This window comes from the organism of the source record quoted next, unplaced genomic scaffold (assembly GCF_019419815.1).
Source record: "Pyrus x bretschneideri cultivar Hongxiangsu unplaced genomic scaffold, Pyrus_bretschneideri_v1 Contig51, whole genome shotgun sequence".
Lineage (NCBI taxonomy): Eukaryota > Viridiplantae > Streptophyta > Magnoliopsida > Rosales > Rosaceae > Pyrus > Pyrus x bretschneideri.
In genome coordinates, this window is record NW_025999789.1 from 2730496 (window position 1) to 2754166 (window position 23671).

The following is a 23671-nucleotide window of genomic DNA, read 5'->3' on the forward strand; positions in this document are numbered from 1 at the left end:
GGTGATTGCCGGATACATGGTGACCTGAGGAGAGGGAACCTTGCGTTCACGCACCTGACAGAGCTGGAACCAATGTCTGGTGAAATGAGGATTTACCGCTGCGACTGAGGTTTGGAGAAAGACTAGTAAAATATTCGATTCATTCATCATCGTGACATATAAGATAGCTGTATATATTCAAACTTTATTGAAAGATTTTGTACACGGTAGAATTCTTACATAATCTGAGACGATCACAGTTATAAATATAGATAATAATACAAAGATAAATGTATTCCAGTATCAGCATCTTCCTCTCTCTGCTCTCTGTGGGAGGATGTTATCAGAAGGTCACTTACCCATAGTGCCTGCATAAGCTCGATTCTGGACTTGTGCCGAAACTGGTTCATGAGTCACCCACGCGCTCATGCACCAAGGACCACGCCGCTCGATCAGCTGCATGGAGAAAGGTCGATATGATCGGATAATGTTGAAAGAGTGTATGGAAAACTTACAACATGAAAGTTGTATATGGGTTACTGTTGTAAAACTGATTTTCATTTCATAACCGAAATAGATTACAATTGTGTTTCTTATATACATCCTTTCCTACTCACACATAACTATATTCTTCTAACTAACTTGCCACCTGTCATAATACTCTCAACTAATTATTACAGCCATGCACAGCACACATTACCTATTTCTAGGGTTTATTACAAACTGAATCTTGATTACTACAGTCCTTAACATCCCCCCGCAAACTGAAGCGAGGAGTTCGGAGAGACAGTTTGGATCGTAAAGCCAGAAACCTGTCCTTGGAGAGAGATTTGGTGCAGATGTCAACGAGTTGATCGTGAGTGCGAACAAAGTGAATCGTAATAGCACGCGATAACACCTTTTCACGAATGTAATGATAGTCGAGTTCAACATGTTTTGTGCGTGCATGGAACAAAGGATTCTTAGCAAGTGAGATGGCGGATTGGTTGTCACACCAAAGCTGCGGAGTGGAAGGAAGAGCAAACCCGATATCAGTAAGGAGTTGACAAATCCAAGTAATCTCAGCGGCAGTATTGGCGAGAGATCGATATTCGGCTTCTGTTGAGGAACGAGCAACAATTGGCTGCTTCTTAGCACTCCAACTAATGATGGAGGAGCCTAAGAATATACAGTAGCCACCCGTGGATCGGCGATCAATCGTACACCCAGCCCAGTCCGCATCAGAGAAAGCTGTCAGGCTAGGTACAGAAGGAGATTTGGTGAACCAAAGACCAAGCTCAATGGTACCCTTTAGATAACGCAGAATCCGTTTGACAGCAAGAAGATGAGATTGGCGAGGACTGTGCATGAACTGACAGACAAGGTTGACAGCAAATGAGAGGTCAGGTCGAGTCCAGGTGAGATATTGGAGAGCACCTACGATGGATCGATATTCGGCAGGATTGTCAAGAAGTGGAGAGGAATGATCCAGCTTTGCAGTGCTGAGAGGAGTGACACAGGGTTTGGAGCCAGCCATGTTAGCTTTCTTGAGAAGATCAAGAATATATTTTGTTTGTGTAATGAAGATGCCTGTAGAGGATCGATGAACCTCAATACCCAGAAAGTAGTGAAGGGCACCAAGATCTTTGATGGGAAAGAGAGAGCTGAGCTGAGATATAACTTGTTGGCATGCTGAAGTGGATGGCCCAGTGACTATAATATCATCGACATAGACTAACACAAAAACCAGGGGATCCTTTTTGACAAACAAGGAGTGGTCGGATTGAGAGCCAACAAAACCAAGGGTTCGTAAAGCAGCATGGAGTTTCTCATACCAGGCACGAGGGGCCTGTTTAAGGCCGTATAAGGACTTGTGCAGGTGACACACGTGATTGGGATGAGTAATGTCCTCAAAACCTGGAGGCTGTTGCATATACACAGATTCGGATAAGGTGCCATGGAGGAATGCATTGCTGACATCAAGTTGATTGAGAGGCCAGTTGAACTGAGCAGCAAGGGTGAGTAGGATTCGAATAGTCACAGGCTTGGCGACGGGACTAAAGGTCTCAGTATAGTCCAGTCCTTCCTGTTGATGAAAACCTTTAGCGACGAGCCGAGCTTTGTATCTATCTATGGTACCATCAGGTTTTCGTTTGATTCTGAAAACCCACTTACACCCCACGATGTTTTGGTGGCCAGTTGGGGGAATGAGGGACCAAGTGCCAGTTTGTTGTAGAGCAGTAAACTCGTCCTGCATGGCTTGAATCCAATGAGGATATTTAGAAGCCTGAAGATAGGTGGTAGGGACAAAGTCAAGAGAGAGATGTGAAGGGAGAGGGTGTTTAGTGGCAGAAAATGCTCGTGGTTTGTGAATACCGGATTTGGACCGGGTCTGCATAGGATGAGTATTAGTTGGGACTACACATGATGGATGAGAAGAGGAGGACGATGGAGAAGGGACATGAAATGGTGGAGATGGGTTAGAAGGAGGTGAAGATGGCCGTGTTTGTGGAAGAGAAGGAGGGATGATGGGTTGAGTGAAGGTAAGGGTAGTGGGAATGGTACTGGAAGATAGTGAAGTTGTTGATAGAGGAGAACACAGAGAGGCAGCAATGTTGTGAAAAGGGAAGTTATCCTCATCAAATATAACACTTCTGGAAATATACAACTTGTTTGTGGTAGGATCGAGACATTTGTAACCTCGATGATTGAGACTGTAGCCAAGAAACACGCACTGCTTACTTTTGGGATCCATCTTAGAAGAAGAATAAGGTTGCAGCCATGGGAAGCAACTGCACCCAAAAACCTTGAGCGTAGTATAAGTGGGTGCTCTTCGAAACAAACGTTCCCACGGAGATGGTCTAGAGGCAGTAGGCAACCTGTTTATGAGATACACAGCAGTGGAAAAAGCATGATCCCAATAACCATGAGGGACCTGTGAAACAGTTAATAATGTCCGAGCAGTTTCAACGATGTGCCTGTGCTTACGCTCAGCACAACCATTTTGTTGAGGAGTGTGAGGGCAGCTGAGTTGATGATGAATGCCATGTGTGACTAGAAAATTGGAGAAAGAAGCGCTAAGATACTCCCCACCAGAGTCTGATCTGAGAGCAACAATCTTAGTGTGCAGCAAGGTCTCAACAAGAGTTTTGAACTTGACAAAGGTAGAAAACACATCTGATTTGCATTGCAAAGGATAGAGCCAACAATATTTAGTAAAATCATCGACAAAGATGACATAATATCTGTATTGAGTAAAAGAAGTAGTAGACGCTGGCCCCCAGACATCTGAATGAAGGAGTTCTAATGGCTTACTGGTGTGGCACGGTACAGAGTTAAATGGTAATCTAGAGTTCTTGCTTAAAGCACAACCATTACAAAAGGAATTAGTTGAACCACTAGATACAGAAATACAAGAACTGGCAGCCAACTTATTTAGTGTCTTTAGTGAAGGATGACCAAGCCTATGATGCCATAGAGTCCGAGAAGCATGAGTTGATGCAGCAAACACATTGTGAGAGTTGAGTGCTGAACTGGAAGATTGGGATTGCAATGAATAAAAGCCATCTTTTACAGGACCTTTAAAGAGCATCTTCCCCGAAGAAATATCCTTCACAATGAAGTGAGAAGGATAAAGATGCATAGAACACCAATTGTCAACAAGAAACTGATTTGCAGAAAGTAGATTTTGTTTCAAATCAGGTACATGCAACACATTTCGAAGCTGAAAGTGATGATTAGGAGTACTTAATGTAGAGGAACCAGAGTAGAGAATAGGCAAACCTTTGCCGTCTCCAATGTAGACCTGCTCAGGACCGGAGTAGGACGCAGGGTTCTGGAGGTTGGTGTAGGAATTTGTCATATGAGTACTGGCACTAGAATCAATAAGCCAGGTAGGTTGAGAGGACTGAGCTTGTGCAGCCATAGCAGAGGGAGGGGAAGCACTGGAGTAATGTGGATTCATGCGCTAAGGGCAGTTGAGAGCATCATGCTCAAATTGTCGACAGATTTGACATGGATTCTTTCGGCCAGACGAGGTAAAATTGCTTCGACCACCACGAGTGTAACGCTGAGAGTTGTTACGAGAATAATTTCGACGAAAATTATTTGATCTGAAGTTACCTCGACTTTGACCATATTTGGAAGATGAGAAGTGTCGACCTTGAGAAAAATTATGATCACTGCCACGACCTTGAGCAACAAAGGCTTGAGAGGTTGGAGTAGGGAGAATGCCGGCAGTGGAATTATAGGCCTGAATTTGCACAGGAGGAGAAGTTTTCTTCCGATTTGCTAACTGGATCTCCTTACTGAGAAGAAGACCATGCAGTTCATCAATTGTAGTGGAGCCAAGCCGAAACTGGATCGCATCAACGAATGAGTCATAATCTGGTGGTAATCCATGAAGTGTAACAGAAATGAGCTCAGAATCTTCAACCGGAGCTCCGACACTAGCAAGCGCATCTGCGATCGCTTCAATTTGTTGAAGATACTGAGCAGCGGTGGAATCGCCTTTCGAGATGCAACGAAGACGTGATCGAAGCTCATGGATGTGCGATTGAGAAGCTGCAGCGAGTCGGGACTCCAACTTAGCCCAAAGTTCTCTGGAGTTCGTAACTCCAACAGTGTAGGGAATGATCGATTCAGAGAGGGTGGAATTGATCCAGATGAGGATGTTCTGATCGTTTTCAAACCAAGAAACATATGCCGGATTGAGAACCGAATGTCCAGCAGCATCGGAGAGGAACTGTGATGGAGGAGGCACAGATCCATCAAGAATGCCGGTGAGGTTGTAGCGACGGAAGATCGGAGCAAAAAGCGCACTCCAAGTGAGATAGTTGGTGGTGGTTAGCTTGATCGGCACCATAGATCCGATATTCTGAATTGTAATTGAAGGCGTAGAGCTTGCTCCTAAGCTAGGATCAGAAACTTGAGGATTGACCGGTGTTGCCGTTTCAGAAGAGGGAGAAGCCGAGGTCGCCATGGAAGAAGGAAGAAGAAAGCTTAGCGAAGAAGCTTGGAGAGAAAGATGAAAGCTTAGGGAGGAAGAAATCTCAGCGAAAAAAAAGGAGAGGGAGCGGGAATCAGGATGAAGTCGTTAGACAGAAGGCTCTGGATACCATGTTGTAAAACTGATTTTCATTTCATAACCGAAATAGATTACAATTGTGTTTCTTATAGACATCCTTTCCTACTCACACATAACTATATTCTTCTAACTAACTTGCCACCTGTCATAATACTCTCAACTAATTATTACAGCCATGCACAGCACACATTACCTATTTCTAGGGTTTATTACAAACTGAATCTTGATTACTACAGTCCTTAACAGTTACATGCCATGTTTTTGGCACATTTTGGACATTTGGATTTAAATAACATTAAATTCTTGATGTTGTTTGAAACAGAAAGTACCTGGATCTTTAGAGCGTCTAATTTATTTCTAGGTAAGGAATGTTGGATATTTTGGGCCAGTATCGTCCTTTTCCAGGTTGACATTTCTCTTTTAGTAAAGGACACCCATCGATCAAAAGTTGCCCAAGTGAAAGAGGCAGGCCCTCCTTTGGAATGGATGCGAGCCTTGGACAATTATCTAGTTCCAGAGTCTGAAGAGAGGTGAGGAATTGAATGCCATTGCCGAGTTTCTTCAGATTTGGGAAGCCACTAATTGTGAGTTGAGTGAGAGATTTGGGGAGCAGCATCTCCTCCTTCCCATCAGGTGGAAATGACAACACATCTGGATCTTCACTTGTGATCAACAACTCTCTAAGAGAGGAGAGTTTGTGCAACTCCCAGAGCCGCTTACAACTCTTGAGTTCAGAAATTTCAAGTGATGTCAGGTTGGGAGGAAAGGAAGTCAAACCTTCCAAGCAGTCAATCTTCAATTCCTTAAGAGGCGTGAGATTGCGAATGTCTTCCGGTAACACCTCCAATTTTTCGCAGCCCCAAACAATAAAAGCTTGAAGATTGGTGAGGTGGCATAGGCCCTCCGGTAAGGATTTCAGATTTCGACACGTGGCAATGTTAATATATTCAAGACAATTATTAGTATTGTCGTGGAAGAACCGGTCTGATGCTATTAACTCTAGCCCTTCACATCCGCGTATCTGAAGGTGTTTAAGCGCCCTGTAAAGCTGGCCTCTCAGTGATAACGATGTCAGAGATGCACAATATCCTATCTCCAAGTGCTCAAGAGAAACAGAAAAAGAAGATGAACAAGAAACAACGAGCTCCTTCTCCTCCTCCACTAATGATTTCAAACTTCCACACCTCCATATCACTAATCTTTTCAGATTTTGGGGAATCTGGTATTTTGCAATATACATCAGAGAGTGACATTTGCTAATCACCAAGACTTTAAGAGAAGGTGGCAGGCCAACATCTGGAAAAGAAACTAGACTGTCACACTCGCTTATGTGAAGCTCTTGAAGAAACGACAATTGGTGCAACCCCTTCGGCAGCTTCGGAAGACTTCCACAATTCCTTATTTCCAGATATTCAAGCTTCCAAGCTAATATTGGAACCTGCAGCAACCCCTCCAATTCTTTTCCTAGATCTTCAACCAGGGCAGAGTTGCCTTCAATAACCAAACGAACAAGAGAAATCAGGTGTGGGAAACATCTATCCTCATTTTTCAATGAAGACGTCAGCTCCTCACAACCACTAATCTCCAACTCCTTAATCTTGCCCATTCCCTTCGTAAGTCCCCTTGCTTGCAACCGCGGCTCCGAAATATTTGAAAGACGCAAGGTCTCTAATAACTTAAAGTCAACCTCTGCGCTAGTATGCACAAGCGCTTTGCAACCATCGATGCGTAGTTCACTCGCGTGTTCGTAATTGGCAATTTCCACCACCAATTCCTCGCACCTATAAATCTCAAGCTTTGATAACGAATTAAGTTTCTTCGGCAACTTACCCTCCAGTTTAGGGCAGTATCTGATTGAAAGCACTTTTAGGCTAGGGAAAACACCACTTCCCTTATCCTGATCGAAAGGCAGCCATTTCTCCCAGTGCTGCATATACGAAAACTCGAGAATCTCTAATACTCGAAAAGTACCCTTTCCGTAGAATTCGGGACCAACGATTTTCACAGCAGTCATTCCCCTGATACGAAGTTCTTTAAGGCAAGGCAACCGTCCAACTGGTGGCAAGAGATGACAATTTGCACAATCATATAAGCTTACACGCACCATGTTAGAAAACAGAGGATCTCCAATCCACGATGAAAATTTCAATCCACCATAACACCGAATGGTGAGCCCTTTAAGATTTTGAGGAGGATGTAACATGTGAAGCACACCGAACTCCATTTCCCTTGATCCGCTCAAATGAGACCATTCCAGCAGCAATGAATCAAGCCTCTCCTTGTGTCTTAACTTGGCCCCACTAGCATCCTCAGCATCAACCACATTCTCCAATCTGGAGAGGCACAATGTCCCTCGGAGATGCAATAGGGACCCTATCTCTCTTATCCCAGACTGATCACTACCTTTGCCTACCACAAAATACGACAAGGATTGCAGATTCGTCAATTGACCTAGATGCGGAGGCATTCCTTCCAATCCAATGGAGCTGTTGAGATGCCGCAAACTAATTAGATTACTCATGTTTGCGGGCAATGCCTTCAATTCATCACAACCTTCTAATAACAATGTTTGTAGATTGCAAAGAGTGGTTGTTGATGGAGGCAAACTCTTTATCCGTGTGTAAGAAAGGTCGAGATACCGTAGATTCCACAATTTACCAATTGAATTGGGCAGCTCAGTTATTTTATAGCCATTCAAAGAAAGCACCCGTAAGATTCGCAGTTCCGGCAACAGATCACATGTAACCCAACGAGTTAGATAGTTTGGTGCTCGAAACCAAAATAAATCTGGTGCAAATGGCAAAAATGTCCTCAAATGTTTAACTCTGGAGATGGCCTCAAATTTCTTAACCCCATCATACTTACCACTGACATAAGACACATGACGAGCCATTGGATGCAAGTCATCATTTCCCTTGTCCTCCAATGAAAAGCATATTTCAGCTGCAGCCCACCGCGCCAACTCACCAACAAGGTCATGCATTATGTACTTATGAGTGCTTTTGCTTGCCTTTTGAAATAATGACCTAGACAATAGCTCTTGAAAATAGTCACTGCCTACTTCTTCAAATTGTTTCTTGCCCTCTACTCGTTGTTGTATCAAACCTTCTGCCATCCATAAAAGGATCAATTGCTTCTTCCCAAATTCGTAGTCATTTGGAAGTAGAGAACAATAGGCGAAGCACCGTTTCAAACTTGAAGGTAGATGGTGATAGCTCAATTTTAATACTGGGAGAATGCCACTATTGTCTGATAGACTCCACATCTTGTTGTTTAAGATTTCCTCCCATTCTTCTACTTGTTTACAACGTAGAAGACCTCCTAGAGTCCTTGCAGCCAATGGCAATCCGCGACATTTTGCAACAATTTTCTCCTTTATCAACTCAAAATTTTGCGGCCTTTTTGTAATGTCCAAGAGGGAATGCTGCTCAAAGACTTCCCAACATTGATCATCTGATATGCCACGCAATTCATAAATAGTGGATCCCATCATGTTTGCAACATTCTTATCACGTGTTGTCACAACTATCTTACTTCCTAATGCTCCAACATGAAAGGGGGACTGCAATTTTATCCACAAATCATAGGCACATGTATTCCAAACATCGTCCAAAACAATTAGAAACTTTTTTCCTGCGAGCTCCTTACTCAAACTTTCTTGAACCTGGTTGAATTCCTTGAACTCCTTTGCAAGACCAGATGTGGCGGATTCAAGAACTGCCTTCGTCACTTTTTCAAGATTGAAGTCATCCGACACAGATACCCATACCTTTAGGTTAAACTCTTTCGTCGCGTCATCATCATAAACATGCCTTGCAAGTGTTGTCTTTCCCACTCCAGGCATACCAACAATGGCAACTACATGAAAGTTAACGGCACGAGGTGCTTCTTTCAACAAGAAGTCAATAATCTTCGTCTTGTCTGTATCCCTTCCAATCACATGTCCTTCTGGCAGGTGGGAACTTGGCGGCATGTGCCATGCCTTAGTAGATGGCATCCCCTCATTTAAACCAAGTCCTTTTTTTCGTTCCAATATCTCATCTAACTGATCAGTAATCTTCTTTATTTCTGAGCTCAGGTTACAGTTAAATTTAACATCAGAAAACAAACCCCATACCTTGCTTGTGGTAGCCCCATGTTTCTCCTTTATTTGGCGTCGCAACATCTCGATTGAAAACTTGTCCAATATGTCTTCCACATCATAGGCCAAGTTTGTGAGATCATCTAGCCACAATTTCACTGTTTGGTCAGTCAATTGCTTCTCCTCCGCATCATTCAGCACTGCTCGAATAGTACACAACATTGACTTCCATTTCTTCGGCTCTTTGCCAACGCCAAGTAGGCGTCTAAAGTAGCTCAGCGTCTCATGAGATGTCAACCTTTCAAGTAACACTTGAAGTAATCCAGAAATAAAGACCTCTCCCAGCGACATAGCTTATAAGAACTTCTTCAGGATAGTGTATATTAACAGCTTCTTCAGGAGAAATGAAGGTATCAAGATTGAAAGAGTGAAGTGAAGCAACCAATCCAAGAACAAGCAAGCAAATGTTATGGGGAAGCTTGAGCAATGTCAACTGTCAAACTGCAAAAAGTGAAACTCATTAAGAAAAAGTTACACAAAATCTAGTTTTGTTGTCTCACCGCATTTTCTCAAAGCTTTTAGTATTTACTGAATAAAAAATTATGATTTATGTCCTAGTTACAAGCTCAGAGATATGTCCTGAACATAGTAATCAAATTGGTTCGTGATTGTTTGAGTAAGATGTTCTTTTGTTTTTGCACATAAATTTGTAACACTTTTTTTTGCCAAAAATAAGAGCCAGCCATTCCTTACCAACTTCCATTGAAATCATAACAAGATGGTTTATGAAACATGATTCGTTATACATAGAGTTAGAATCAGGGGACACCCATGTCTTGAAACACACTTTGTAAAGCTTGTTAGGATGTTGCTCGTCAGTTTAGAGTTCTATTTTGTTTAGGATTGTATTAGAAAAGCTAAAGATGCACAAATTATTGTCTTACAAAGATTAGTAAAGAATCAAGAATATGAATGCAGTGTGCTTTCCTATTACAAATAGATTAAGAGACTTAATCGAAAGATAGGCATGTAAACAGCACCTTGTACTTACAAATAGGGTGCAGCCAAAATTAGAAAAATTGAGACAAACAAGAGAAGAGAGGGAATGAGATTAGTTCTATGGTTTGCAAAAGTATTGTATAATCTATTATTAATTAAATAAGTCGTGATTTCTCTATCTAGAAAAATCACAACTAGGCGTAGGGAAAAGTTCTGCTGAACCAGTACAAATATTTTGTGTTTCTAGTTGTTCTCTATTTGTTGAGTTTAGTCTACTGACAAATACATCAAAGAACATAATCTAGAGGGCAGCTGAAATTTTACAATTGGTATCAAGAGCTTGGGTCAAGGTGTTTTGCGATGACAAGATGAATGAAGGTAGCAGGCTTAGGAAGCTTAAGGCCTGCGTTAAAACATTTTGACGGCAAGGATGACTTCACGGATTGGCAAAGGATGATGAAGAATGTATTGATACCTCAGGATTTGGATGATGCACTCCTTGGTGAGAAGCCTACAACCTTGACAGAAACAACGTGGACCAATATTCTCAAGAAGGCCAAGAGTTCCATCGAGATTCATCTCACGAAATCAGTCAGGTCCTACGTTATAGAAAAGATGACTATTAAGGAAGAATAGGACAAGTTGGAGAAGGTTTATATGGGCAGAACCGTGTCTAATAAACTGTTTCTCAAGACTGAACTATTCGGTCTTTGTCTGGAAGAATGAGGTGATATTGAAGATCATGTATGCAGGTTCCATAATTGCTTAGCAAATTTTCAAAAGGTCGAAGAAACTTACAAAGACGATGATATAGCTATCATCTTGTTAAAGTATCTAACCTCGTCTTTTAAGCACTTTTGAACAACTTTAATATTTGAAAACGAGTCCCTGCAGCTTGAGGACGTAATTCAAGCCCTTAAATCAAGCACTTAAGAGTATCTCCAAATGAGTTGCCAAATTTTAAACATCAAAATGATATTTAATGGCTTATGTGGTAATTTGACATTTTGTACAATATTTTGCTTCATCCCATATGTTAAATAGTAATGTCGTTTAATAAAAAAAGTTATCTTTTTGTGGTGTCCAATAATTGAAGCAACCAATCAAATACATAAAAAACACAACATTTATTATATATTATATTAATCTATTAAAAAATCATTTAATAAATTTGACATCTGCTGTCAAACTTGGAGGATTGGGTTTAATTTGGCTATGCTGGCTAAAATCAGTTGGAGAGTGCTACAGAAATAGGACTTGATGCTTAGCATGGTGCTTCGGGATAAATATTTTCCAAACACATACTTCCTGGAGGCGAGGAAACAAAATAAATCGTCGTGGGGGTGGAAAAGCATTTTTTTTAGGAGGCAAATTCTACACCGTGGACTCTGGTGGAGGGTGGGGAACGGGGACACGGTCAAGGTGGCTGATATTTGGCTTCGTAAGCCTCATTCATTTAAACCGGTGTTGAGGAAGGGGGCTGTCACATCCCGGCCCGAGCCCCACCACATCTCAGGCTCAACTCCACCGTAGCACGATATTGTCCACTTTGGGCCCTAACCATGCCCTTACGGTTTTGTTTTTGGGAACTCACACGAAACTTCCCAGTAGGTCACCCATAGTGAGATTGCTCTCGCGCGAACTCGCTTAACTTCGGAGTTCCTACGGAACTCGAAGCCAGTGAGCTCCCAAAACGCCTCGTGCTATAGGGAGGGGAACATGTACATATAAGGCACAGAGGATCCACTCCTTGGGCGATGTGGGATCTCACAATCCACTCCCCTTAGGGGCCCGACGTCCTCGTCGGCACACTTCTAGCTAGGGATTGGCTCTGATACCAAATTGTCACATCCTGGCCCGAACCCCACCATATCCCGGGCTCGACTCGACTATAGCACAATGTTATTCGCTTTGAGCCCCACCATGCCCTCACGGTTTTGTTTCTAGGAACTCACACGAGAACTTCCTAGTAGGTCATCTATCGTGGGATTGCTCTCACGCGAACTAGCTTAACTTCGGAGTTCCTACAGAACTCGAAGCCAGTGAGCTCCCAAAAGGCCTCGTGCTATAGGGAGTGGAGCATGTACATATAAGGCATAAAGGATCCACTCCCTGGACGATGTAGGATCTCACAGGGGGCTCCCAATTTAAGGTGTGTGAGTTGATGACGGCGGATAGGCATGGGTGGAAAATGGAGGAGATTGCGACTATGGTGGACCCGGAGGATTTGGAATTGGTTCGAACTATACCGATTAGTTGAAGTGGGTGTGAGGATAAACGAATATGGCATTATACTAAGAATGCGTTGTATTTGGTGAGGTCCGGGTACCATGTTGAGATGGAGATGATGAAAAATGGCGAGTTTGGGAGGAAGGGGAGCGGGATGTCAAGTTCACCAGGTGCATTGTGAGGGATGTGGAAAAGGATATAGACTCTTGCAGTCCCGAATAAACTCTGGTTTTTTCTTTGGAAGGCTAGTAGAAAAGCTTTGGCGGTGAGGCACAATTTGGAGCGTCGGCGGATCCGAGTAGTGAATTGGTGTGAACTTTGCGGAGCGAGTGATGAAACTGAGGCTCATCTCTTCTTTGATTGTGAGTTTAGCCGTGCATTTTGGTTTGGGATGTCGTTGCAAATTAATATGGCAGGTATGGGGGTCAATGATTTTTTGGAGGGTTGGCAGCGAATCGTGAAGCACTTGGAGAAGGAGGAGGATGCCGAGTTGATATTGCAGCAGATGGTTTTTGGGCTTTGGCGTATTTGGAAATGCAGGAATGAGGTGGTTTTCCAGGGGGTGTGGATTCTACCGCATGTGGCTGTGGAATTATGGCAGCGGCATGTGGAGGAGTTTAGGGATGCTATGATTGATACGATGGGGGATGGAGGGGATCAAAGGGATTCTAGGTTGTCTGGGGAAGGGAAATGTCCAGGGGTGGGGCTCGAGGAGGGTGCGGGGCAATGGCAGAAACCTTCATTTGGGGAGCTAAAATTGAATTGTGATGCGGCATGGAGAAAAGACACGAAGGAGGGAGAGGTAGGGTGGGTGCTTCAGGATTTTGCTGGGATCCCAAAGCTTAAGGGAAGGGTAGGAGAGGGGCGGTTTGGGGCTGCGAATATGGCAGAGGTGGAGACGATTAGGCAAGGTTTGGAGACGGTTGTGGGGAGCGATGTTATGGAGGCCAGTACTAGATTGGTGGTGGAATCGGATTCCAAGGGATTGATTCAGATACTAAATAATGAGATCACGGTCGATGTGACTCTTGAGACTTATCCCCAAGATATTTGGAGGATGGCTAGCTTATTCCAGTTGGTGAGGTTTTGCTTTACCCCTCGTCAATGCAATCGTGCAGCCCACTCGGTAGCAGCATACGTCAATAAGCATGACGGGAGATTTGGTTGGAATGGGTAATGACTAGAGTTCCCTTTTAATATTTTAGCAAAAAATGCAAATGTAACTTATTCGTTTTTAAGTTTAATAAATTTCCTATCTTTCAACTAAAAAATAAAAAATAAAAAATAAAACCCTCAATGATGAGCCTTTGGCTTCTTTTGGAATAAGAGTTAAAAAGTGTTTTTGGATCATAGAAGTGCTTTTTGGATAAACACTTGATAGATGCTTCTTCAAGAAGCACTTTCAAGTACTTTTTCAATAAGCACTTGGATTTTTTTTTATATGAATTCAACGTTAATGTCTCTATAAACACACTTCTAGCAAAAAGCGTTTCTAAGTGATTCCTATACAACCAATTCCAACTTCTTTATGTTGTTGAAACCCCCATTTCAAGTGTTTCCTATATTCAACTAACGTATTTCCAATTTTTTTCAAACAAAATGTTTTTACTCGTATAATAACTAATAAGCACTAATTATGCCAAAAGCACTTCCAATGAGCCCGTAAAAGTGGTTGAAACAGAACTTTTCATTATCATATAAGTCAATCGATTTTTGGATATTTTCCAATAGTAAAAAAAAAAAAAATGCAACTCATAGCCTAAATATTATCCATGCAAATTTGAATAAGCAAGAATTCATCCCTACTATTTCAAATTGTAAATTATATAAAATGAAATAGATTACCCATGGCAAAAAAGCACTTACATGGTATGGAAGTAGAGAGACGAGAGATGGCTCGCTAACAAATCCGGACTGATATTGAAGAATAACTTGCACCTTCTTTTGCTTTATATCATAACAATTTTCTACTTCCTTTCTTGCAGTCTACGGAATCCCTTTCCACCATACTACTCCATCTATTTGTATTGTATTCACAGCTTCTTCAGGAGAAAGGAAGGTATCGAGATTGAAAGAAGGAAGTGAAGCAACCAATCCAAGAACGAGTAAACAAATGTTACAGGGAAGCTTGAGCAATGTCAACCGTCAAACTGCAAAAAATGAAACTCGTTAAGAGAAATTTCTCGTTTCACTGATTTTTCTCAAAGCTTTCAGTATTTACTGAATCGAACATTATGGTTTATGTCACAGCCACAAGCTCAGAGACATGTCCTGAGCATGGTTCGTGGGATTATAATCACATGATAGAAATGCAAATTTTCCTGATATGGATTCATATTAAGGACATGCAGATTTGGATGAGGAGTAAAAGACAATACCTTTAAAGGAAAATTCACACGAGATTTGTTGTTCTTGAAGATGGAGAAACACCTGCTCAGCTGCAGTAGAAAGTAATGAAAGAGTGCTTAAAGAATGTTTAAAGACAGTTTGGGCATTTGGCATATAAGAATTGGTTAAGCTCTCTCATCAAAAGTGCTTTTTGGTTTTTTTCAAAGCACTTTCAAATAAGCCCTCAGATTTTTCATAGTAAAAAACTTACATGGAATGAAAGTAGGGAAGTAGAGAGATGAGAGACGGCTCGCTAACAAATCCGGACTGAAAATTGAAGGAAGAATAACTTGCACTTTCTTTTGCTTTATATCATAACAATTTCAAGTTCCTTTATTTGCAGGTCTACGGAATCCCTTTCCACCATGCTACTCCATCCATTCATTCTTTCTTCGAACTTGTTTTTGGTATACATTCTTACTTCAAGTACGAATGAAAGCATATCCTTAGGCCTTCCCTAGTAGTTTTTATGTGCTGCTTGCGTTCGATTCCTGTTACATGTTACATTGTTTATCGTACAACGAAATTAAACAGATTCTTACCTTACCGTGTGGTCCAGATAAAACATTCCATTCCTTCAACGTGAAATATGAACTTGCTTTATTTATAAAAGCTATCGTAAGATTATACATACATCGTAGAATTCTTCTTATTCAAGGACGATTATAGTTACAAATAAATAATTCCGATTTCGACGTGTTCTTGAAAAGAAACTCTCTGCTCGAATCACATACAGGCTCCGGCAGTGCTGTTTGATCCAACATCATATCACATACAGGCTACGGCAGTGCTCCAATACAAACCAGATTATTTTTCACCACATAAGCTTGATTTTGGACTTCTGCCGGAACTGCTTCTTTGTCATGCACCAAGGGCCGGGGAAGGTGCTCAGCTGCAGTATTTCCAGGTAAATTACAGCAAGCAAAACGTGAAACTCTTGGAGAAAGCCGGATATCTGATATTGTTCTAAAATTGTATGGATGACGTGCAATACGAAGTTGTAAAGGAATGCTTATATATAGTCCAAGAAATAAATATGTTCTTCAAATAAGTGTTTTTTAAAGATGTTTTGCAATGTCAATGTATGTAATGTTGTATGTTCGAGTCGTAAGTCATAACACTTCGACACAGATAATGACAGAGCTTACATTGCAGATCATCTTGGCCCCAAACCATGCTGTATCTGCACCATATGGAGGGGGAATGACCGTGATTCCATTAGACACAGATGGAGGGAGAAGTCCGTGTAATTCCTTCTCTAACCTTCCTGAATATATAAATATATATATTGACAGAAAGATGATAAACTTTGTTGGCCCAGAAGGTTAGTAAGATTCCCAATTCATATCCATTATTTATCAAAAAATACATGGAAATTTTACTCGTAATTGAATGATACCTGCGAGTCCTGGTAAACATGCGGTGCCACCTGACAAAACTACTGTCTTGAACCAAGCATCGTCTCCTGTTAGTTCTGCCGAATGGCAATGTTCCATGCAAAGAGCGACAGCCTGGTGCAAACCCATAGTACGCCTATATGAAATATGAGATTATAAGTTCCAAATAAAATTTCCCATTGAAATTCCGTTTTCCGAATAATCTAACCAGTAAAATTTGGAGAGAACATGATTAGCAATTTTACAAGACATGCTCGAGATCAGACCTGAACCAACCATAGGCATCAATTTGATGAACACGGCACAGAGTCGATACTTGTTTAGGAAATGGGTGCTAGAGAATTTACTGGTTCTCAAAATGGGAAAGGGAGACCAGGAGAGAAAAACAGAGAGCAATAAATCTAAAAATTTTGAGTGGTGCTTACACTCCTGCAAGCTTTGGCTGGAATAAGATCTCTCCTGTTTGAAACCGCTCTTTCGAAATAGTAAACCAGCCTTCTCCACCAGCTCCAAATGATGCTTGTGTATTTTTTGATAGCTCAGCTTCATAATCCTCAGCAACATAACATAGTTTCTGAATAGAAGTCAACCAATAAGACGTGAAATTGAAAATTCTTTCTTTCGTGATTTACCATACTAACGAATACGCATCTTTTTTAAGTTTCCACAATCCAATCCTTCAACCAGTAAAGCATGGGGCAAACTGAACCTCTTACCCCATGTTGTCGAGCTCACTTGGTAACTTCCTATTTATCATTCCACCAATAAATTTCCAAACAACTATGACATGAGAAGAAAGAACAAAAGCTAGAACTAGAAAAAGCCCTCTTTAAACAAACTGTGGCGTTCTACTGGTCACATTAACACTCACGGATAGGATTCTATAACGATAAAAATCCAAGCTATACCTCTTTCACAGTCCGAACAGTGTACAGTGAGTCAAAATTGATATTGTTCTGCTGCAATAGCTCCCTAAGGAACCCTGTAAGCTTCAGTGCTCCCAATCCCATAACCTCCACACCCACCTTGCGCATAACTTTACCATTTAAAACTGTAAACACAATAGTAACACTTACGTAAAAAATTTCAACAGTCCAAGCAACCAAAAATGAAGAAAACAAAGATCACCAGAAATAAGGATATAAATATGTACTGGAAGTCTGGAACGGAAAAGTACAGTGGAACAAATTTTTCTAGAGAATATCTAAAGAACAAAAAGTAAAAAGTGTGCCTAGAACTACAAGTCACAGAATGGCAGCTAATCTGAGATGTAACCCGACATTTGATTAATTGTGAAGAAAAAAAAAATTACAACACAATTGTAAAAGAGAAACTATGCACATTCCCTACGAAAGTATCAAGTATGACCTGAGATCTTTTCAGTAGTTAATAAATCTGAAATCACAAGGAAGATGAAACGTAGAATGGCTTACTTGGAACAATAGAAGTGACCTGGAAACCAATGTTTACAACAATTCCTGAAGTCTGTCTTGCTGCATACAAAGCTAAAGTTGCCTGCAGTTTCAAAAGCAGACAATGAATACTGGACCTAGACTCAATTAACCCATTTATACACTGAGAGATGCAGTTCCAGATGACATGACAACTTTGCACAATTGCAATGCATTTGGTCTGTTCTTCCCTATGGTTTATGGGCAACATATATATTATTATGGAGGGGATGGGGAACAGTGTACCTGATTAATGGCACAGACAGCAGGGACATTCATGTCAAAAAGTACTTTGTATATGGCTTCTTTGAGCTGCCTTCTCGATGCTTTAGCAGATTCAGTATCTAGAATAAAAATTACAAAAAAATAATAGCACATTAGATGGATGAAGACAATACTTTGTGAAGAATAACAAGACAACGAGAATTGTGCAACTAATCCAAGTTATAACTCTAGGGTAGCAACTCACCATCATAATGGCAGATTGGTATAGACAAAACCACGGGCTGTGAAGATGGTTTCACCTGCATCCTAAGAAGAAACACAATCACATATCAGCTATACCTGCCATCAAAGATTCAAAGGAATCATGCCACATGATAACGAAGGCAGTGCAGTTTCTTCTGTACTTTTAAACTGAAAAGAGGAAAAGTATCTCAAATGTGCTCACTTGTATTTAAGTAATTGAACATGCAGATTGAATAAAGAAATCTATGCAATTAACTAAGAGAAAGAGGATTGCATAAAAAAAATGTAGGACACACCTGCTATAAATAGTCACAAAAAAATGGCGGAGTCTAGAGTACATCGGCGACTCAACATTACCAAATTCCTGCGAGTCACATCACTTCAGAACATTGTAGTGATAGACATAGCAAGAAAACCCCAAAGTATGGAATCAAAAGTGACAGGTATAATGAAACAATCTAACAATCATGTGGAATGGTAGTTATATGCAAAAGAACTTCTTGACTGTGAGCTGAAATAAACATCTCACCAAAAAGGTTGCCGACCGGCCTGATGGACATGCATATTTGCTCCAGCCAAACTTGCAATAGCCAGAGCCCCCTTCCCAAGAAATGTAAAGATAAAATGAGGGAACAGTTTATGTCGGAGCTACATAGACTCAAAGGTTTTCTAACAAAACAAAATCATAACTACTCATATTATTACGGATGGTAGATAATAGTGATACTAAAACATTGAATAGCTATTGTTAGCCTTCTTAACCATAAATATTGTTACTGCATAAGGAGGCTAGAGACACTCACCGTCAATGATTACAGAACCAGGAACTTGAACTCGTTGACCATAAATACCCATGTAGGACAACTGGGGACTCTCACCCGAGAATGTTCTTCAACAAAAACAATATTTGAATAAGCACGGCCATAAAACTAAATACACAATTCAATGAACAGGCACCAAGCAGCATATGCATTATTTCGGCATCAAAGAACAAATTCACTAGACAAGTACAAGGTTTCCTCACCAAAACAATGGCGTAACGTTTTCTCCAAGATACTAACACTCAATTCCAATTATCACAACGAACAGATACAACCAATTAAATCCCATTCACAATTCTGACATTTTAATGTTTGACCACTTGAAAATCACACCTTTGCCCAACTTTGCCAAAAATAAAAATTTCTGTCGGTAAAAATTCCACTCTTTACTACCACCGATAATAATTTAAATATAAAAAAATAATTTAATCGATAATTGTAGACTTTAGAACTTATGAACTAAGCTGCCGCAAAGTCTTGAACTTTCCCGGCAAAAAATAAAATAAAATAAATTTCACCGTACACTCTCAATCTTTTAACACTAATTTGAATTCAAATTATTTATATGTAACTGATAACAAAGACGTTAAATTTGAATCCCAAAGTGGGATTTTTCAGTTGAGAACATAAAATTTAAAAATAAAAAAATAATAATTGAGAAGTGGGAAATGCTTGAAATTGAACATACTGAAGTGGGTATCCTAATCTCAAATGGGTTTCCGAGAAAGCAAAGGATTCCCAATAATTCTCCTCCTCCAGCTTTTGATTCTTTAGAAAGAAAATCCACAGCTCGTTCTCGGAGACGACGCACCGCCACGCTCTGCACACGACGCTCAATTTCACGGCTTCCTTGGGCCCCACCAGTCTCGCGATTTGCATCAGTAGGTCTGTCGGCAGTCTATCGAACGCCCCGAAACCCGCCGTTTCCGACGGAGAGCTCGAAGAAGAAGACGACGACGTTGACTCTGAACTCGAAACCGTGCGGCTTGACACCAACTCCCACACTTTTCTGATCAACGTCGTCATGGATTTCTTCGGCCCACGACGATTAGGTTCTTTCTCAATTTTTGCTGTGGATAATTTTCTCGGGAAAATTGGCCGAGAAAATTTTAGTTTCCATGGGAACAAATGGAAGCTGGGAGTTGTCTGGATTGGGTGGTACGTGCTTGGGGAAACTGGGAAGGCAAAATTGATGACGTGGGAGCTTGTTGTCGACACGTGGGAGCTTTCCCTGCCAACTACCACCGGCCAATTCCGAAGCTCATACTCAAAAAATTTCAGGTTGAATTACCCAACTTTGTATCGTGATCAATATCGTTTATATTATTAATCGTTTTATAAAAATCATATTTGCAAAAATTGAATTAAAAATAAAGTTGTTGAGTTAATCTATTGTGGTACGTACATAGACGATTCGTAATGTTTGTAATAATTTTGTTCATCTATTTTTATACTATTCTATGATTAAACGATCTTAGTTTTAATTAATTTTATTCAAATGCGATCTTTATAGAATGGTTTATAATATGAACAGTTCAATCATAAGCACGAAATTTTGTAAATTGACAAGTGACAACGAACTGTTTTGAGTATGAACTCATAACCATTTTTGTGTAGCAAAAAATTATACATTTTAACAATGTGTAACTTATATGCATATAATGTTTTATTTGAACTGAAAATGATATTTTATCATAATAACGAAAAGTAATGATGCTTACGATCTTGAGACGTGTTTGGTTCACCTCAATCTACTCCTTTAGCAACTAACAATTTCTCAATGACCCTATCGTTTATCACATAATTATTCTATTTTAACTAATGGATAGATTTGAAAAAGAAAAAAAAAATCTAATCGTTTATATCAAAATATGCATTCTAATTTTTATTTGGTTTTCTAAAATAAAAATTAATGAAAATGACTTGAAAATTTTGAATTTTAACGATAAGGACAAAATAAAGGATAAAATGAATAGTATCAAGTTTGACTTTGTAGTGTAAAAATGTGATTTTTTTTCGTTAAAATGAACAATACCATGATTTTTTTGTAAAAACTCTATTTTCTAAAATGTTTGAATTCAAAAAGTTTTAGGAGTCGAATTGGACCATTGATTGGCTGGATCTTAGAAACAAGTCCAGTCAAAAGCTCAGTTGTGTGATTGCATCAAGCCAAATTTCGTTTCTTCCTCAACTCAATCTTCGACCATCCCCAAATATTATGGGTTTTTCGTAATGGAGAACTAACAAAAAATTTCTTAAAATTGCAATTGCTAACAAAGTTTACCACATATCTGTAATTAACTTTTTGACTATATGATACATTAAAAGTGTTAGTTAGCGCAGACTGAATTGTACTCATACTAGCAGAAAAAGTGAGCTTTGGCATAACGAAAATATTGCTCATTTATGATCGACAAGTCACGGGTTCGAATCATAAAACAATCTCTTTGCAAAACAAAGATAATGCTGGGTACGATAAAGTCCGTCATAATCCTCTCCAAACGAATAGCCTTGTTAGCTTATAATCGCCCTAATCTGTATTCAATACAATCCGCAAAATTCATCAATACAATACGACAACAAAGTTGACGATAGATTATCTTGAGACATCGTGGCTTTAATGGAGAAATAGCCACAACTTGGTAGAGTATCCACATCGTGGCTTTTATAGAATGCAGAAAACTATTCGGTAAGATCTGCACATAGTAGGCAATCATATCTTCTATTTCAGCCGTTGCTGCCATTTTTCTCTTTCAAATAGGCACAAAGCAAAAGCATGAGGGAGGTCAAGGTTTGTATTTCGGAGCCTGGAGAAGCAGCAAAAGGGTCTAAAAGAACGGAGTCGGTAAAACGTGACACACCCCATGGCCGTCAAACTAAGGGCAGTGTTGTGCTAGCCATCACTAAAATGGTACGAAGCCATAGTTAATTAATAAAATATGTGCGACAACTTGAACCAGCGGCTCAGTTTATTAAAAAAACAACTAAATTATCATGTAACAAAATTCAACTACAACAACCTCCCCAACTTAAAAGACACAGTAGGGTTCATCCCTATTATTACAAGTCACATCATGTTCAGAGCATAGAAGTAGTAAAGCATCAATATTCGCATAATAGTTTTGAACGGTGATGCTATCCATACACTCCTTTTTATATTTTTCATACATTCTTCTTAATTTTCGACCATTGTATCAAATGAATTGAAGAAGATTAAACAATGAAAATTAACAAGGGATGTGTGAATAACATCACTGTCACATCCCGGCCCGGGGCGCACCACTTCCCGGGCCCGCTCCATCACCGTAGCACAATATTGTCCGCTTTGGGCCCCGACCACGCCCTCACGGTTTTGTTTCTGGGAACTCACACGAGAACTTCCCGATGGGTCACCCATCCTGGGAATGCTCTCGCGCGCTACTCGCTTAACTTCAGAGTTCCCATGGAACCCGAAGCCAGTGAGCTCCCAAAAGGCCTCGTGCTAGGTAGGGATGAGAATATACATTTAAGGATCACCCCTGGGCGATATGGGATGTCACAATTAGGTAGGGATGGGAATATATATTTAAGGATCACCCCTGGGCGATGTGGGATGTCACAATTAGGCCTTTTGGGAGCTCACTGGCTTCGGGTTCCATGGGAACTCCGAAGTTAAGCGAGTAGCGCACGAGAGCATTCCCAGGATGGGTGACCCATCGGGAAGTTCTCGTGTGAGTTCCTAGAAACAAAACCGTGAGAGAGTGGTCAGGGCCCAAAGCGGACAATATCGTGCTACGGTGATGGAGCGGGCCCGGGAAGTGGTGCACCCCGGGCCGGGATGTGACAATTTGGTATCAGAGCCTAACCCTGACCGTGGTGTGCCGACGAGGACGTCGAGCCCCTAAGGGGGGTGGATTGTGACATCCCACATCGCCCAGGGGTGATCCTTAAATGTATATTCCCATCCCTACCTAGCACGAGGCCTTTTGGGAGCTCACTGGCTTCGGGTTCCATGAGAACTCCGAAGTTAAGCGAGTAGCGCGCGAGAGCATTCTCAGGATGGGTGACTCATCGGGAAGTTCTCGTGTAAGTTCTCAGAAACAAAACCGTGAGGGCGTGGTCGGGGCCCAAAGCGGACAATATCGTGCTACGGTGATGGAGCGGGCCCGGGAAGTTGTGCGCCCCGGGCTGGGATATGACAATCACTCTTTTGATCAATATGAAGGAAATTTGCATAGTACAGAATGGTAAAATGCTAGACTGTCGAAATATTTTCTCTTCACTTATAAGTATGAGATTTAAACCTAAATTTTATGAATATCGAATTCGATATCAATTTTACAACCAATTAATGTAAATGCATTTACAATTCTAAACACGCAATCCTCTATATTATTATAATAGTTTCAAGCCGAACTCTCTTAAAAAAATTGTAAATATACCTTTCTATCAAAAGAAACAAAAATCCCTAGTCCAAAATAGAAAACAGACATTTGTTAAAAATGCAACCGACTAAGTGCATAAAAATACGACATCAAATACGGTACAATACGGTACAAATACGAATACGCACACAACAAAGAAAGCACGTCCTTTTCGTAAGGTTCTCTTCAACATTTCTCTCTTTCGCACGACAATCCGAAAATACCAGTGGATAGAGATAAAATAATATTACGCACTCTCTCTCACCTCTCTCTCTCTCTCTCTCTCTCTCTCCTCTCTTCTCCCTGGATCTGAACTTCTTAATTAGGGTTTGAGATTTCGGTTTCTCAATTTGGGATTTCCAGATCCGAACAGCTGCTCCTTCCGAGCTT

General features: G+C 40.7%; 3 protein-coding genes across 6 annotated transcripts; 1 reads left to right on the top strand and 2 right to left on the bottom strand.

The window, feature by feature from the left end:
• Window positions 1-152: 152 nt before the first annotated feature.
• Window positions 153-15097, bottom strand: LOC103938423 (putative disease resistance RPP13-like protein 1). Of its 3 annotated transcripts, XM_048570090.1 has the most exons (5): window positions 14953-15097; window positions 14732-14791; window positions 14220-14503; window positions 5374-9626; window positions 153-435 (listed from the first exon to the last, which is right to left on the bottom strand). In XM_048570090.1, the coding sequence occupies exon 4, from the start codon at window positions 9474-9476 to the stop codon at window positions 5391-5393; it is 4086 nt and encodes a 1361-aa protein (XP_048426047.1). In that variant the 5' UTR covers window positions 9477-9626; window positions 14220-14503; window positions 14732-14791; window positions 14953-15097; the 3' UTR covers window positions 153-435; window positions 5374-5390. The 3 variants fall into 3 exon arrangements, 2 of the variants coding, with proteins under 2 accessions (XP_048426047.1, XP_048426048.1); XM_048570091.1 differs by lacking the exon at window positions 14953-15097 and having other exon boundaries at window positions 14732-14939; XR_007253021.1 differs by lacking the exons at window positions 153-435; window positions 5374-9626 and having other exon boundaries at window positions 13804-14503.
• On the top strand, window positions 12299-13530 carry LOC125470664. Its single transcript, XM_048569973.1, has one exon. The coding sequence runs from the start codon at window positions 12745-12747 to the stop codon at window positions 13528-13530; it is 786 nt and encodes a 261-aa protein (XP_048425930.1). The 5' UTR covers window positions 12299-12744.
• A 220-nt stretch (window positions 15098-15317) lies between the features above and the next one.
• LOC103938413 (actin-related protein 8) lies at window positions 15318-20143 on the bottom strand. 2 transcript variants are annotated; one of them, XM_048570069.1, is made up of 12 exons: window positions 19567-20143; window positions 18861-18946; window positions 18587-18657; window positions 18354-18421; window positions 18059-18120; window positions 17836-17933; window positions 17572-17653; window positions 17047-17189; window positions 16564-16712; window positions 16155-16274; window positions 15890-16031; window positions 15318-15633 (listed from the first exon to the last, which is right to left on the bottom strand). In XM_048570069.1, exons 1-12 carry the CDS (start codon window positions 19902-19904, stop codon window positions 15556-15558), a joined length of 1437 nt encoding a protein of 478 aa, XP_048426026.1. In that variant the 5' UTR covers window positions 19905-20143; the 3' UTR covers window positions 15318-15555. The 2 variants fall into 2 exon arrangements, with proteins under 2 accessions (XP_048426026.1, XP_009346689.2); XM_009348414.3 differs by having other exon boundaries at window positions 15890-16008; window positions 16141-16274; window positions 19567-20137.
• Window positions 20144-23671: the final 3528 nt, after the last annotated feature.

What these genes read in the sequence shown, in the direction of transcription:
- LOC103938423 (XM_048570090.1), bottom strand. Translation starts at nt 9,476, where the DNA reads ATGTCGCTGGGAGAGGTCTTTATTTCTGGATTACTTCAAGTGTTACTT.
- LOC125470664 (XM_048569973.1), top strand. Translation starts at nt 12,745, where the DNA reads ATGTCGTTGCAAATTAATATGGCAGGTATGGGGGTCAATGATTTTTTG.
- LOC103938413 (XM_048570069.1), bottom strand. Translation starts at nt 19,904, where the DNA reads ATGACGACGTTGATCAGAAAAGTGTGGGAGTTGGTGTCAAGCCGCACG. An exon ending in GGTCACTTCTATTGTTCCAA is followed by an intron (nt 17,190 to 17,571) that starts GTAAGCCATTCT and finishes TTGTGTTTACAG; the next exon opens with TTTTAAATGGTAAAGTTATG. An exon ending in CTGTTCGGACTGTGAAAGAG is followed by an intron (nt 16,713 to 17,046) that starts GTATAGCTTGGA and finishes ACTTCTATTCAG; the next exon opens with AAACTATGTTATGTTGCTGA.